This window comes from Leptinotarsa decemlineata, unplaced genomic scaffold, assembly GCF_025532065.1.
Source record: "Leptinotarsa decemlineata unplaced genomic scaffold, Ldec_3_MD MMD2_tig00003736_RagTag_RagTag, whole genome shotgun sequence".
NCBI lineage: Eukaryota > Metazoa > Arthropoda > Insecta > Coleoptera > Chrysomelidae > Leptinotarsa > Leptinotarsa decemlineata.
In genome coordinates, this window is record NW_027412593.1 from 2,740,886 (window position 1) to 2,757,584 (window position 16,699).

Consider the following 16,699-nt stretch of genomic DNA (forward strand, 5'->3'; position numbering starts at 1 on the left):
TAATATTCCTTGCCCAGCCATTGTTGATTAAAACAGTACGAATGTTTTGAATTACCGCCAATTTAATATGACAGCTACGCTTGCGCTCGTCTTATGATGAAAAGGCCTATTGCTGGGATCAAATCAAATGAGCGTATGAATTGTGTTTGAGGACTGTCATGGTGACTTAAGTAAATTTAACTCATCCATGTGAGTGAAATTTTATATCGTAACTCTTTCATATATTATGTTGTGTTGCATTCCTATGAATGATATCCGATTTATTTTCATAACGACTATTTGAGAGTACAAACAGAATAAGAAAAATTGATTTTTGTATAATGCAATGTTTATATGAAAGTACCTATTTCGAGAGGGCTCTTTTTTCAATTTGTATCTGAAAGTAACATCTATGCATGATCTGCATGTTACTGTAATGAACTAACTTTGAACTTAAGTGTTTTTTTACTTCATTCGGGAGTTTCCCACATTTTTTGTACGAGAATGGAGAAGTAGAAGTAGAAATCCAAAACCCTTTCTTTAGCAAAAACTAATTCTAGAAATATATCTCCTTTCAATATAGAATTTCAGTCATATGTAGTATTTGAATAAAATATGTTACTCGGGTGATTCTGAATTGGTATGAATAAGTGAAGACTCTTTTATTTTATTCGTGTTCTGGAAATATTTTTCCGACAAATAAAACATTGTATAAAAAATATACTAGCAAAATGGTCACATGTTCCTAATAATTTTAATATATTTCAAAACAATTTTCTGAGTTTCTGTTCAAACTTTTTCAGTTCCCTGGGAACATTTTTCTTCAGTCTTTCTGCCGCTCTATCAATCTCAGCATGTATTTTAGGTCCTGGGTCGTTTTCTCTTAGCGTATCACGAATTACGTCTTTCAGACTATCTTTAACATTATCTTTCGTTTGAGACTTGACAATTTCTTCAACTTGTTCGGTTCTAACCATTGCACCAGCCATTTCTTCTTGGTTACTTTTGATTACAATCACTTCACTTCTAATAGCTTCAGTTGTTTCGGCTGTTGCGATCTGAACATGTTTGGTTTCTGTTACATCGCTATGGATTTCTCCAAGTTTTACGATTATTTCTGCCTGCGAACTGTTGCCTTGATCCTGTTTTTTAGAAATTTCTTCTAGAAGGGAATTATCTACTCGATTTTTCACCGCGATTTCTTGAAATTGCACTTCCATTTCGTCCAGCATGTCTTTGAAATGGTCTGCGAGCGCTTGAAGAACTTCTTCTTGCTTCTCTTCCCTGTCGCTTGCGGCTTGTTCACTGTATTTCAACCTCTCCAATTTAGCTTCTTCAAAAGTGTTTTTTGACATGATGTATTCAGTTATAGATTTTATCAAGTCGTCCTTTATATTTAAAGTATATTTGGGCAGTTCCACGAAGTCGTCGTCATACCAGGTTTTTTTGATGTCATCCGAATTCTCCCAAGGAAAAAGTCGGCGGTGACCATACTTTTTAGTATGGGTATTTTCACCTCTGTAAAATTTGTGTTCGTCGACAAGAACTATTCCCACTTTTGTGTACAATTTACAAGTTTTCCACTTGATTTCATTATTCTGAACCTCATTTCCTTGTCTTATCCCTTTCAAGTTTCGTCTCGATTCTCCGTAAATAACGCCTAGAACAAAAAGTGTGGAATCAACAAGAAATAACTTTTTGAAGATTTCAGGTAATGATGAGAGAAATATCAATCAATTTGAATTTTTGGTGGAAAATGGCTTTCACGAATGAAGAAAAAAGAGATATGATACAAATTTATTAGATCGGAAATGTATTTGAACTTGTATCCCGAAATACGATAACTACATCGAACTATGTTCAAGTTATTGGATCCAAGTGCTTGGAGACATCTCAAAAAAGCGGTTTAAAATGTTACAAAATACACACATCTCAACAATTGCATCCAGGTGATCCCGAAAGGCGATTAGAATTGGTTATTGGCTAATAAGATAACCTGATTTTCTTGTTTTTCTGGAAAATGTAATTTGGACAGATGAAAGCACTTTTACGAATTGTGGGATATTCAACCGAAATAACGAACACATTTGGGGTACAAAAAACCCCAGGCAGTTTCGAGAAATTCGACCTCAAGTGCGATTTAGTATTAACGTGTGGGCAGGAATTTACAAAGCTAGAAATTTGGGTCCTCATTTTTATGACGGAATTCTGAATGGAGAAACCTATTACCAGTTTTTAATGTCGATTTTCGAGGACTATTTGGATGATCTTCCTTTGGCTAAATATGAAAATATCTGGTTTCAACATGATGGTGTTCCACCGCACACAGGTTTGGTGATAAATGGATAGGGAATAATGAGCCGGTGAGGTGGGCTCAAGGTCTTCAGACCTAAATGTTATGGATACATTTTTATGGGGTACACTGAAAAATAGAGTTCATGGTCAGAGGGAATATCAAAATATTGAGGACCTCCAACACAGTATTGTTGGAGAGTTCGGAAGATTGGGGAGGAGGGAAATCAATCGTGCAGTGAATAATATTCGAAGAAGGGCAGCGTTGTGTTATCATGAACAAGGCCAGCATTTTGAGCATTTGCTGTGATTTACTTTTGTCTTTACATTTCAGTTAATTATTGTTATTTGTTCAAAGTTCTATTTTCATTGAAAACGACACAATGTCTAATTTACCTCATACACATCTCATTTATCAAATTTTGATCATTGATTCTGTCTCGGTATTTTATTATTGGCTTTTCAAAGAACCAATCTCGGTGGGATTTATAACTTGAACATAGTTCGATGTAGTTGTCTTCTTACAAGTTTAAATACATTTCCGATGTCCTAACACTGTTTCTATCGTATTTGTAATAAATTTGTATCATATCTCTTTTTTCTTCAGTCGTGAAAGCCATTTTTCGCCAAAAATTAAATGACTTCAACAATAACAAAATGTCATTGAGTGTAAAAAATTGAAAGTCAAATTTAGAAACATCAAAGTCAAAGCCCATTATGATAAGAATTTTTATTTTCAATATTTCCAATATTTCGAAAAAGAATGATAATTTATGGCGCCCATAAGAATAAAATAAAGTTGAGGATAGTGGTCGGAAGACGAAACGTCGAATAGCAAATCTGAAAACACCATTATGTAGCAGGGAAAATGTGGCAATGCGGAAGTACAATTTATTTTCGAACGTTTGAAGGTGATTGACAATGTTTCATGATGAATTTCACTAGTTCGGACTTCCATTGTCTACTATATAAAATGATTTGAAATCCCTGAAACAACTAAAAAAGAAGAATTGAAAATGATTAGCTGAAAATAACAATTATATTAACCAAAATAAACCTGAAATGAAATAATAGTGAAATAAAATACAAGTAAAAATAGAACAATTGAATAAATAAAAATGAAGAAATGAAAAAAGAAAATAAAAATAAAAAATAAAAAGTGGAGAGATTCCAAGTCACGTTAGTTCACAACGTTTCGATTGTTTATTTTTATTTTCTTTTTTCATTTCTTCATTTTTATTTATTCAATTGTTCTATTTTTACTTGTATTTTATTTCACTATTATTTCATTTCAGGTTTATTTTGGTTAATATAATTATTATTTTCAGCTAATCATTTTCAATTCTTCTTTTTTAGTTGCTTCAGGGATTTCAAATCATTTTATATAGTAGACAATGGAAGTCCGAACTAGTGAAATTTATTTTCTAACCCTTCGAAAAATGAAGCCAGAAAAAATAAAAACCATTTTCCGAAATTTCTGATATCTCCGGATATATTCGGAATCTCATAACTTTCTCAACGACAGGTGAATACGCAACTTTTCCCAAATTCAATCATCTTCGTATCTCTCATAGTTTTCGAGATCCCAATGGTGAGGATTGAATTTGAAACACCCTGTATATGATATGACCCGGTAAATTTAGGTGTCCTTGGGTCAGCAGTTGTAAATGTAACCAATTTTCACAAGGTACTGAACTGGGGAATATTATATGTATTCTCACCTTTTGTTACTGTCGATCATATTTTATACATTTTATACAAGGTGTTTATTAAACATACGGCAAAAAATCAAGGGACTATTCCTTGGACTATTCTAAGGATATTTTGTCCTCTGATGATTTTTGATAGGGCGATTTGTTTCGAAGATACGAGGCGAAAAAATTTCGGCAAAAACAATTTTGGTAATTTCAAAATCATCAATGTAGCCGAAATAAAAGTACAGCGTACTACACTCGACCTCCAAGTAATAAAAAAATCTAACGATTCCGTTGGTACCTATCAACAACATTCTGAATACTACAAACGGATGCAAACTTTCAATTTGAATAGTATGTCTCGTAAGTGATCAGTTGAATGTGTCGAAATGCAATGTGGTTTATGCACGATGGTGCACCAGCGCATTTTAGCATATTGGCTCGAGATCTTTCAACAGTAACATACGGAGATCGCTGGATTGGTCGAGGTGGACCTCACTTATGGCCTGCTCGATCACCGGGCTCAAACTCCCTGGATTATTTCCTATGGGGCCACCTAAAGCCATTAGTTTATACTACTGCAGTGAAATATGTGTAAGATTTGAGAAATCGATATTTGCTGGGTGTACTGCAATCAGAAACAATCCTGGTGTTTTTGAAAAGGATCGGGAGCGGATGAGGAGAAGATTAAATTCTTGCATCCGAGCGGGGGGTAATTTTCAACAGTTCTTGTAGATTAAGAAACATTACCTGCATATAATTTTTGGTAATGAATTGTTATTGTTGAAATTCTTTTTCGCTACGTATCTTCGAAACAAAGTGCCCTATCAAAAATCATCAAAGGACAGAATATACTTAGAATAGTCCAAGGAATAGTCCCTAAAATTTTTGCCGCATGTTTAATAAACACCTTGTATATCAAAGTGCAGTACATTTTCAATTAGTTTGAAAATTATTTGAGCTAAACAAAAACACGTGTATATGGGGAAATATAAGAATCTGCTTAGTTCCGTTATATGTGGATCGATATTAGAACCAATTTCATTTCTTATTTTCCTGAATTCTATCAAATTCACAAATTCAAACAAAAACGCCAATTTATTAACAGTTGACACAACATTCATACAGGAGACAAAGTTTGTAAAAATTAATTAAAATATAATCAATGACAAATGAAATCATCTAAAAGAACAATTCGTTCAGCCATGACAAATCAAATTTTTTCATGGCTTTTAGAATATATATTCACTTTAAATTATTCTCAATTTTCACACTCATACATATACAAGGATGTCCATAAACTTCCTATAGAATTAACAGTTCAAGGAAAAAAACAATGAAATTTTGAAATGACAAAAAGGTTCATATGTTTCACAAATCTCTGTAAAATGCATCAAGATCTATATCCTTAACAGGAGCAACTTAGTCAGAGATATTGTAGGGTTGGTGAAAGTGGTGACGATACTGATGTTTTTTGAAGTTTTGGATTAGTTAACAAAAGTTACATTTATTCAATTTAGGTGCTGTAGAATACCGAAAAACTGAGGGATATTGTATAGAATTTGGCATATCCACTATATCAGTACGGAAAGTTTCAAAGAAAAATGAATGAAAAGTAATTTACGTCTGACAAAACTCAACAGAACAAAAGATTTTTTAGGTGACTACTCACAACATTTCACAATAAAAATGGTACTTTTAGAAGATTTGCTACTGAGTATTCCAATGACATGCAAGTATTCTCATAGGATGAAGTTACTCCACATCGGAAGAGAATATGCAGAGATTTCCTCAATAGGACTATGCCAGTAAAGTATATAGGAAATGATGGTCCTCGATTTCGAAGGAGCATTTGACAATGCACCACCTAAATCTATGAAATCATCTCTGGCCCCTGATGGATAGTCTGCTTGATACCCTTGACAGATGGAAATTATATCTGCAAGCTTATGCAGATGACCTGGTCATCTTGGCAAGGTCCACGTCGGGAAGGGTAGCTTGTAATATCCTCCAAAGCACGTTGGACGTTGTTCGCAGTTGATGTCTGAGGGAGCAGATGTCTGTTAACCCCAGCAAAACTGTGATAATCCCCTTCACTAGGAGGAGGATATTGGATGATCTAACGCCACTTTCTCTCAATGGTGTGGACATTCAATTTGGAACGGAGGTGAAATATCTTGGCATTGTCCTTGATAAAATACTCACCTGGAACGCTCACTTGGAAAAAGTCTTACACAAAGCCAGACTGTCACTATGGACATGTCGAAGGATTTGTAGTAAAACTGCCCATGCGAAGCTCTCTGGTTTACAGAGACAGGCTTGTCTGGTAATCAGTGGTGCCATCAGTACCACAGTCAGCGGCCATAGAGATCCTTCTAGATTTACCTTCTCTCCTCATTTTTCTGTCGACTACGAACTGCCTTATAAAGTACTGTTCCGGAGTAGAGAGGATTGGATCCTCCGGAAGAAGGAAATATTAATAGCAGATTGTTTTTGGTTCACAGATGGATCAAAAACACCTTCCGTGTCAGACCCATGACAGAGATATCAACCTGCCTAGAAACCTATGCGACTGTATTTTAAGCGGAAATTTACGCTATTGAATTGTGTGCGGAGAGACTGGAAGAATCCAATAAAAATTATTTCCATGCGAACAATTATATTTACAATGTTTATATAAACTGGGGTTGAACTAGAACTTTTTCAAATTGTTTTCAACTCCATTTTGCATTTCAGTTTTTATTATTATTATTTTTTAAGTTTATATTGAACCATGTAATTGAACTGAATGCAAATAAAAATTATTATTATTATTATACACAAGTCAAGTCCTACCGAGCAACGTCTAAATTGGTAACAAATTGCCAAAAACGACTCTCCCCGATAAGAATACTTAACATATGTCTCTGGTCTGGATTCCTGGCCAAAGTGGCCTAGAAGACAATGACGCTGCTGACTTCCTTGCAAAGGAGAGTGCTGCAAGCAGCTTCGTCAAACTAGAACCTGTCATTGGCATTGCTTTAGGCTTCGCCAAACAAATATTGAACACCTGGATGGCAAGAAGATTTATGGACTTCTGGCAGAATCTTCCAGGATTGGCTCACTCCAAGGCGTTTATTCACCCTTCAAAACTTGATACCAAAAAGTTGTTGGACTATAGTAGGGATAAACTACGATGTTTAACAGGCCTTCTCACAGGTCACTGTCGTTTGAATTATCATATGCAGAGACTCGGACTGTCGAAAGACAGTGTGTGTCGCTTCTGTTTAGAAAATTATAAAACAGCAGAGCACATACTTTGTGCCTGCCCCGCTGGAGACCAAATCAGGTTTTTAGAATTTGGCAGTACCGTACTCTTACCATCTGACCTGAAAAACCACTCACCATACAAACTAATCGGCTTCGTTAAGAAGCTGGGTTTAATTGGCCACAATAAACCCTTGCGGATTGCGGTGGAAGGTTGAATAGACCCACTCACTTTGGACCTAACCTAATCCAACCATATTAAATGGCCACCACGTTCACTTATTATTGGTCTTCATGAAAGAGAAGGTATTCAAAAACAAATTTTGAAACTATCAAAACATTAAATAAGTTCAGACATTTGATGCAATATCAAGTGCAATTTTTTTATCGCCCTTTTTTTGCGTATTTTAACCCTCCTCCACGATTTATCTTGACGTTTCGCAGAAGTTGAGAAATAAATAATCAGCAAAGGAATAACTGCATATATATTTGAATTTTTGTTCATTTCTGAAAACGGAGGCAGATTTTGGCTTCCGATAATTTGTGGAAGGTGAAAATACCCAAAAAAAGTCGATAAAAAACTGATTTTCTTCCACAAAAAAAACTTTCGTTCAATATCATGTGCCATGTCACCATAAAAAATATACTTAAAGGCATTTTTTATGATGTGTTGTTACAACGATTTGAAAATCATGTGCCTACAATGCCAATTGGAAATTTCGGTTCTTATCAAATAACAATTTTATTATTTCTTCCAGGATAACGTTTGTTGTATACTGTTTGTGACATTCTTCCATTTGTTCCTAATTTTACATTCTTAAGGTGTGGGATCACATCATCATAGTCATTGGCACCCAGTATAAATTGTTTAGAAGAAACAAAATATAAAAAACAATGTGTGTGAGGTTGTTGATTGATTTGTCTGAGATTAATATAGATAGTTGTCAAAACTTCGTAAATATATTTCTATTGAAGAATTTATTAGTAGTTATTTGCAAACTACAATTGCTGACCCCGAAAAATAACATTAACACTGTCTACCAAAAGATGGTTGAACTTCTTAAACAACTCAACAAAGATCAAGTTACAAAAATCCTACGTCATTTCGACATCGACACTAATGGAGCAATATCAGATTTGAAAATCAAATTGGAAGCAGAAATCATCAAGAGGTATCCCGAGTTTGCGAATCCGAAAGACTTTGACTTCATAACTCTGCTGAATCAATTATTATACAATGATGGGTGATCAACTAGTGCCTCAACCAGTCGAGATTACAGCGAGAGTGGACAGAATTGAATGTTTATGCGCCCAACTTATGGAACAGTTAAAAAATACCAATAAGATATGAAAAACGACATTTTTGTTCCCAGTCCAGATGAGAATATTGATCAGATTGAACCAAAATAAACAAAGATTGCCTATAATCCAGACAAACAAGTTTATAGCATAAGCAATAAAAGAAGAAATAAAATATAAAAAACAATGTGAGTGTGAGGTTGTTGATTGATTTGTCAGAGATTAGTATATATAGTTGTCAAAACTTCGTGAATATATTTCTGTTGAGGAAGTTATTAGTAGTTATTTGCTAATTACAGATGCATATCACCTAAGTCTCCGAATGTAAAATCCATTTTTTTATCATCGAATAATAAATGCTCAAACTAACAGAACAGTTTCCCCTAGAAAAATTACTGTAATGTCATTAATAACTCTCATTTTTTCCACAGCCTCCTCAAAAATTCATTTCAAAAAAGAGTGAACAAAATCATCATTTCTCAGTGATGAAGATAGTCGGAGAAGTCGATTGTGTTAGTAACAAAGATGTTAACGGATCAAACATTGTATTTTTCAATTTTTTATTTCACTTTTCTCATCCTAATGTTATTATTGTAGAAAATTTCAAACTTTCCAGAAATGTGAGAAATTTCAAGAAAATCTGAAAGCGAATGTTTTTCGAATAGTAATTAGCTCGCAATGAAGTGAAATAGCTTTCTTTTAATATCTAATTTGTTCAATGAAGATTTTGTTATGAAAACGGTAAATTATTTTTCGTGTTTTTATAGAATACTTTCTCCAGATCTTAATCATTAAAAAAATTGTTCACAATGGAACAGACTGTGTGAACAGTCCCCGCTCTGAGAAATATGATCGAATTTCAAAATAAAATGAATCTAGTAAACCAGATATGAGAAAGATCCAAAACTCATTACCTTTTGTAACTTCATCCCTGGTAACATCTCTTTTCTGTTCTGTCTCCAAGAAATAATAGAATATTCTATCAACGGCATCCTTTGCTAATTTTTGCATTGCTCGTTTTTCTCCCCCTTTGCAACTCAGCTTTCTGAACTGATCTTCGAAGCTGTAAAAAATATCAACTGCAGATTCAATCAATATTTTCCTGAACGTTTCTTTGTTGTCACTGTAATAATATACAATTTCGGCTAGGGTTCTAGAACTTTTCTTATCAATTTTGTTGAGCATCCATTTTTCACCACTACTAAGGGCGCCACTGGCTCCAGTTCCAATTTTTGGTATTGCCTTTAGGGCTAGACTCAGTCCAGTAACATAGAGACTATTTTGCTTGGCAGGGACGTCCCTTTCTTCTAAGAGTTTGAGGAACAAATTGAGGTTCAGTTCAATATTCTCTACTAGATAGAAAGAAAATTCTTTCAGTCTTTGAATGGTTGTAGCTTCTTCTACGGTTGTGTCAGTTTCCACAACAAACTCGTCATCTGAAAAAAATACCAATGAAATTTTATCATATTTTCAATCAAATAGCAATTTTGTATTATAATCTGTTATCACATTTCGAAAAAATGAAATAAACATCTTTTTTTGAGTAACTTACATTTTTTGAAGTGGGCAATAAGTTTCAAAGGTTACTTTGATGTTCAACTTTTTAAAAATACGGTATCTCGGTTCATACGAAAAAACAATAAACTTTGAATGTGTATTTTTGAAAAGTTGAAGATTTACGAAGATTCTCTTCAAATTTACGTTTCCTAAATACGAAATCTACAATATTTGAAGAATACCCGTTGCTTTCAGCTATGTGAGAGGGAGGTAACAAGCCTATGGACAAGAAAGTTCAGACCTGCCATTTTGTGTTGTGGAGAATGGTGTGAGGTATGAGAATTATATCTTCCTAAAGAATTCGAATGACTAAGACATCCAAGAATGGTAACTCCTCACTGAATTCATATGGTGCGTTTACTGACCACCAAGCGATACACAATATAGGGTACTATTCCCTATGCTTGCAAACAACATTGACTTTCCACAAATCAATCATCCCAGTACCGTAATTTACATATTCTGTGACTTCAATATTCACAATTTCGCTCAAGTTTTCAGATATCAACAAAGAACAAAGTCGCGAAGCTGAGGCTTCTGGAATAAGCAGCGGACTCGGATTATAAATGAGACTACCAGGATTCCTGACCATAATGGAGAATATGCTAGTCTTCTGGATCTATACCTAACAACGAATCCAGAAATGTACACAGTCTCCATTAGGTTCTCATTGGGATCTTACCACAAACTCATTTTAGTGTTGAGTGAACTACCAGTAAATGGGGAACAATCTAAGCCGCGCAAAGTTGGGCATTACAGATCTGCTGAGTGGGAGGATCTTCAAGACCATTTCCGAAATTTCCCCTAGTTAGATGTTTGTTTCAATTCCAATAATCCATCAATGGAAGTTATTCTATCATCCATGGATGCATGTATTTCGTTTTCAAAGAATCGAACTTCTAACGACAAACCTTGGTTCAACAAAGATTACGAGCAAGCTGTCGCCTCCAAAAATATCGCCTACCGGTAGTGGCGCAAAAATATCACTGCCGAAAACCGAACTAGGTTTGTTAATGCTCGCAAGAGCTATAAATTTGGAATTAATGAAAGCTAAGAACTTCACAATTAGAGAATTAGGGATAAACTTGCCAATCCCAACGGATCTAGATCCTTCTGGTCGGTAGGTATAGGTAGGTAACCTTAACAAAATCCACAATTTCACCACAATTACAAGCGGATGATTCAATGATGATCAGCCATACAAAAAGTAAATCTACTAGCTGAACAATTAGCGTCCCAATCCACATTCGATTCACTGGGAAAGGCGTTATCCACAAAGGGGAAGAAAAATATTCCAAATAACTATAGATTAGTGATTTCAAAAATCATGGAGAGAGCCGTAAGACACCGTTACCGGCAGCAGGAGGTTGCATATTTGAATGAGGAATGATGTCTTGGCACAATCATGTCGCTAGAATTGCAAAGACTGTTTCTCAAAGCTTAGAAGAGTGTTCTGAACCAGAAAACTGTACACACCTCAGCAAATTTTGATGCTTCATGAAGCTCAGATCAAACCTTCTTTGGAGTATTGTTCTTATGTATGGAGCTCCGCCCCTGGGTATACCCTGAAGCTGGTGAATTCTATCCAAGAAAAAGCCATCCGACTGATTGGAGACAAGATACTTTCACGGGAGGTGTTCAAGTGATTTGGCACATTTCTGGTTGTTGATAATTCAAAACAAAGTCCTTTACCTTCGATTTATTCGTATCCAAAATATGCTGGCTGTAAAGGCAGTTGAACTGGTAGCAATTCTGTTCCAAGCAGATTTTTGTTTATCGTATGTAGTCTTCGATTACTTCTCCACTGAGTCTATCAATCCCAAGAATATCCCTCAAATATTCAATAGTTTTTGGCGAAGGTACAACGAAATACCTCAAATGATACTAAAATCTCTTCGTCTCACATCCTGAACTTTCTCTATGAAATCATGTGAATTAAAATACTTACTCTACACTATTCAACACTATTTCTAATTTGACTTCAGTATTACTGATAATCCTCAGTTTGAGTTCAATATCAACAGTATTGAATACGGACTATCGAATTTCTTTCTTGTTTATTTCTTCCGAAAGTATTATGTCGTTCATTATGATAATACATCGTTTGAATCAAAATTAATGGATTTATACATTGAAAAATTTAATGTATAAGTTTGAAAATGTCCTTATAGGACGAAACTGCAGTAACGTTAGTTACAAATTAAAGTGGTAAAAAACATAGAAAGTTTCATTTATCTTTTCTTCATTATGATTTCCTATGATCATTTCATTTTCAGTATGAATTTATGGAACATTTCACTTGGTCATTTGATTCAGAATTTTGGCGAGTAAAACTGAAAACTTCCCAACGGAATTATTTAGATTTTATGATGGCAAATCTATAAATTGATTTGTTTTCTACAAATATTCAAAAACCTTTCTGAAGCAAGCGGCAATCGTCTTCTGAAAATATAAGAAGAGGATATGACAATAAAATTTCTGTCCGAAACCCTGTGGTTCAGTTTGAAATTGAAAACATTTCTTATGAGTAGCATTTTTTGTACTCGTATATACGAGTAATATCTTTTTCAATTTTCATTGCGTATGTCTCATGTATACTACCGACGCTATGCAAATTTTTAGTAAGGATTTTTCACTGATATTTGATAACTATTTTCATCAGAGTATCAAACACTTTCTTGTGCAAATTTGACGACTTAGCTACTATAATAAACAAGTCACTCTCTTGAAAATACAGAAAATAAATTTTCTAAGAGCATTCATGTGATTCATTATTATGAAACTTGAAATTCTGTACTAAGATTAATTATACCCACCAGAAGTGTCCTCCAGATCATGTTTATTTTTTCCCATTTTCTAACGAGGATATCTGAAATAAAAATATCGAAATATTGAAATAGATCTTAAAAATTTCCCAAATATATAAGAGGGACTAAAAGTTTCACCGGTAATAGAAAGGAATGAATGAACAAAATAATCCCCAGAAGTCAGGCTGTCAGAATAGTTTGATGAACCAGTAATTGATGAATTTACTGTGAACCGTGTAGTATACCGCTGAATTGAAACAGATCGCGTTGATTTTTGCCTTTGTCTGGAGTAGCTTGAAAAAATGTTCATACCTTCAATTAATATTCACTGTATGTGAATGTTACCGGATCTGAACTGAAACAGTTGCTGATTAACAAACAACGCCTTGGAACGAATAATTTTTCACGACCCTTAAACAGTATTCTGATTGTTCCGATGTTTCTAATGCAGCCTTCTTATCAGATAACAATATAATCTTATAACGGTTTCGGGCTAAATTGTTTAACGTATTCGTTTTTCCGCTTACTTTATCTAATCAATCAAATGAAATACAGATTTTGTTGAAAATTGTTCAAAGTTCAAATACTCAGTTCCGGTCATTTAGCATGGAAGTCACTCCTGTTGAATTTTCTTGTAAGTGTAAGAAAGAAATGAAAAACCATATATGTTCAAAAACAAATGCAAATTGAAATTAGACAAAATTGGTTAACAAAAGCCCTTAGTCAAAATTCTATCCCTAACATGAACTTAGTGACATAACAGCAACTACAACAACAGACGAATCAAAATTGATTGCTGAATTATTTGTGTCCCAGTACAGAGTAAATTTCCAGGAAAAAGTTATATCCACGAACAAAATCAAGTCATCCATGTCAAAACACAGTAATTCACATAAAAACGAGAAATAGGGCACATTTGTATAGTCGAAGTAAACGATATTGTGCACTCTTAAAATTGTCGGCACTCTCAAAGGCCAAAAAAACCAATACATAGAAATGAACCGGCAGCAAACTAGTCCACATGGACTGTAGACTTCGCGGTACGTATTGGATAATTTTACTAACCCAGTTTTATGATTGGCTGGAGAGTCATAAAATTAAATTTGAAGTCATGTTACGGTGACGAATAGAAATCGAGGAATGCGGCCTTGGTTATCGCCGTCGTGTTCTGTTCAGGAACTGATCGATATTGGTGCAGTTATAATTACTTAAAATTTTTGTTATCTGTTTGAAATGTGACCTCCTTGGGCAAGTACTAATAGTAATAACGAGTGTGATAACGCAGACTTTTTCTAGTGTAGCGATTCCAATAGGAATGGTGAACAATGCGAAAAAGAGATACCAATGAATGAAATTCGGATACATTTGAATATTGAAACACAGAGAGTATGTTTCAATATATGTAAGAATCTACATCTCAAGTTTGGTTTTGAGGGAAACAAACTATTACAAGCAACATCAGATTTGACAGAAATTCATTACTCAACTGTACGTAAAATAGTCAAAAACAGACCTTATGAACGCAAGACGCGATGTGATACAGGATTACCAAAACCTTTAGATGTTCATCTAATAAAATCATTGAAAAAACCAAAATATGACTGTTACTCGTACAGAAACAATGAAATTCCTACAAATGAAATCATAACGAAGAATTTCAATACTTTCGGCCATAACGTGAGCTGCTGTGACAAAACTCTTCAGAATTGGATAAGGAAACTAGGATTTAGCAGAAGAATAGTGAAATTGCGTAACAAAACTTAGAACAAATAACTAAATATGGACAAGAACAACGGCAAATTTTCTATTTGGACATAACTTGGTATGACACTCTCGACACAGTTACGAAAGGGTGGACTGATGTTTCGAGAATGAGTACGCTTAACATGTCTGCAAAGGAAGGATCACGACTAATCTTGTGCATTATGGAGGAAGTAAAAGATGGCTTTCGAATTATTTGAAAAAAAAACGTGAGGACTGCAATGTTGACTATCATGAGAACATGGAAGCTAATATTTTTGAGGAACGGTTTGAAAACACATTGATCCCAAATTTGGATGCGAATAGTGTATTAGTTCTTGACAATACTTCCTATCATTCGCGACAGCACATTAAAGTACCGAATAAAAATTCGAGGAAAGATGAAATACAAAGTTTTTTAGTTGATAACAATTTGTATATTGAAGATTACTATACCAAAAACCAACTACGGGAAGTTTCACAGACAAAAACATTTAAGTGTATGTCCTTGAGAGTATTGCTGAAAAGTATGGACACACCTTACTAAGACTTTCCCCCTATTTTTATGTTTTCAATTCCATTGTGTTGATTTGGGGAAAATTAAAACAAAGCATCAGACGTAAAAATAATTTTCTGAAATTTGATAAGACGGTAATAAAGCTAACTGAAGAAAAAGTATTTGATATTACCGAAGAAGATTGGCAGAACAAAATTAAAAAAAGTAATTTTAGTCTAAAAAGACTATATGGAGATCGGACACTTCCATATTAATGGTGGAAATAAATTCATAATTGTTTTAAAATGACGACAGTCATTATGGCGGATTATATATTTTTCACAACTACCTCAATATAGGTATCAAATGACAGGACCTGACTTCTAGAATAGCAGTTCACTTTGCAAGAGATGCAAATTCAAGATGGCCGCAGCTACAAAATGGAGGATTACATATTAAAAATGAAACGTCGTTAGCGATACACCACTCAAGTTAGGAAAAAAGGTTGAAACGTTTCGAGAACTATGTGGTTAACGTTTATTGAGGAGTTAGGTTGCAACAAATTGTTGAGAAATGAACCTTGTGATACTGAGGTACTAAGTGAACTAAGCAGAATCAGAATAATTTAGTAACAAATTTAGAAACTGAAATTTCGAAGATAAAATAAGTTAAAAAATGTTTTTATAGTTGAATAGTTTTATTGAAAAAAAAAGATAATAATGATGTAGATAATGTACTGAAAGCTAGTAGTATTTACGTACTATTTACATATTTACTCAGGTTATGCTACGCCCAACGACCTACCGAATTACTTTTTAGTACATCGTCTACATCATTATTATCTTTTTTTTCAATAAAGCTGTTTAACATAAAATATGTTTTTACTTATTTTATTTATGTCAAATAAGACAAGACCACCAGAAGTGCTGTAATGTATTTTACATATTGTACATGCATACAAAACTTAAAATTTTAGGAATAAACATCTAGCAAACTTGGTGGGTTTGGTAAGCAGCTCAAACATATAAACGTACTTACTTTAAATAGCAAGCAAGCAATCGCGATTGAAGGTCACTAACCTAACTCTACGCGCATTTGCGGGTCCGCGTCAAGAACGAGACTGAATATCAGTCTCAATTCATAAGCATTGACTCACTTCACCATAATAAAGTGGTATTCCCCGCATATTCTTTGTGAGATATTTCCCAGACAGTATCTGCCAAACGTTTTTTATTTCTTCAGATATTCCACTGGGAGAAGGGGTAAAACATGCCCAGCTAACATACAGTGTGGTCCAATGGTAACGAAAAAATTATTTTAGTTCGTTCAGTATTGTCTGAGAGTAAAAGAATTTCAAGAATGCAAACATGTCGCTACATCAATGAAAGCAACATAGTCGTCTCAAGCAAATAGCGCTGCAATTCACTTACAAAATCATTGGGATATGTCTACCCTCTATATCCCTTGAGGACGCCATTAAATAGGGATATGCGACAAAGGACGCGATATATATATATATATATATATATATATATATATATATATATATATATATTATGTTAAACATGTTACAGACCACATTGGGCGAA

General features: G+C 34.2%; 1 protein-coding gene across 3 annotated transcripts; it reads right to left on the reverse strand.

Annotated features, from left to right (window-relative positions):
- Positions 1 to 626: 626 nt before the first annotated feature.
- On the reverse strand, positions 627 to 16,292 carry LOC111510535 (uncharacterized). 3 transcript variants are annotated; one of them, XM_023166455.2, is made up of 4 exons: positions 16,149 to 16,292; positions 12,884 to 12,936; positions 9,425 to 9,946; positions 627 to 1,639 (listed from the first exon to the last, which is right to left on the reverse strand). In XM_023166455.2, the coding sequence occupies exons 2-4, from the start codon at positions 12,918 to 12,920 to the stop codon at positions 744 to 746; spliced, it is 1,455 nt and encodes a 484-aa protein (XP_023022223.2). In that variant the 5' UTR covers positions 12,921 to 12,936; positions 16,149 to 16,292; the 3' UTR covers positions 627 to 743. The 3 variants fall into 3 exon arrangements, with proteins under 3 accessions (XP_023022223.2, XP_023022222.2, XP_023022224.1); XM_023166454.2 differs by lacking the exon at positions 16,149 to 16,292 and adding an exon at positions 13,187 to 13,341; XM_023166456.2 differs by lacking the exons at positions 12,884 to 12,936; positions 16,149 to 16,292 and adding an exon at positions 11,760 to 12,576.
- Between the last annotated feature and the right edge of the window lie 407 nt (positions 16,293 to 16,699).

Coding starts and splice junctions, on each gene's coding strand:
- LOC111510535 (XM_023166455.2), bottom strand. CDS start 12,920: ATGGGAAAAAATAAACATGATCTGGAGGACACTTCTG. Junction 9,947..12,883: donor TGATCTGGAGGACACTTCTG/GTGGGTATAATT, acceptor TATTTTTTTCAG/ATGACGAGTTTGTTGTGGAA. Junction 1,640..9,424: donor CAGGGATGAAGTTACAAAAG/GTAATGAGTTTT, acceptor TTTTTGTTCTAG/GCGTTATTTACGGAGAATCG.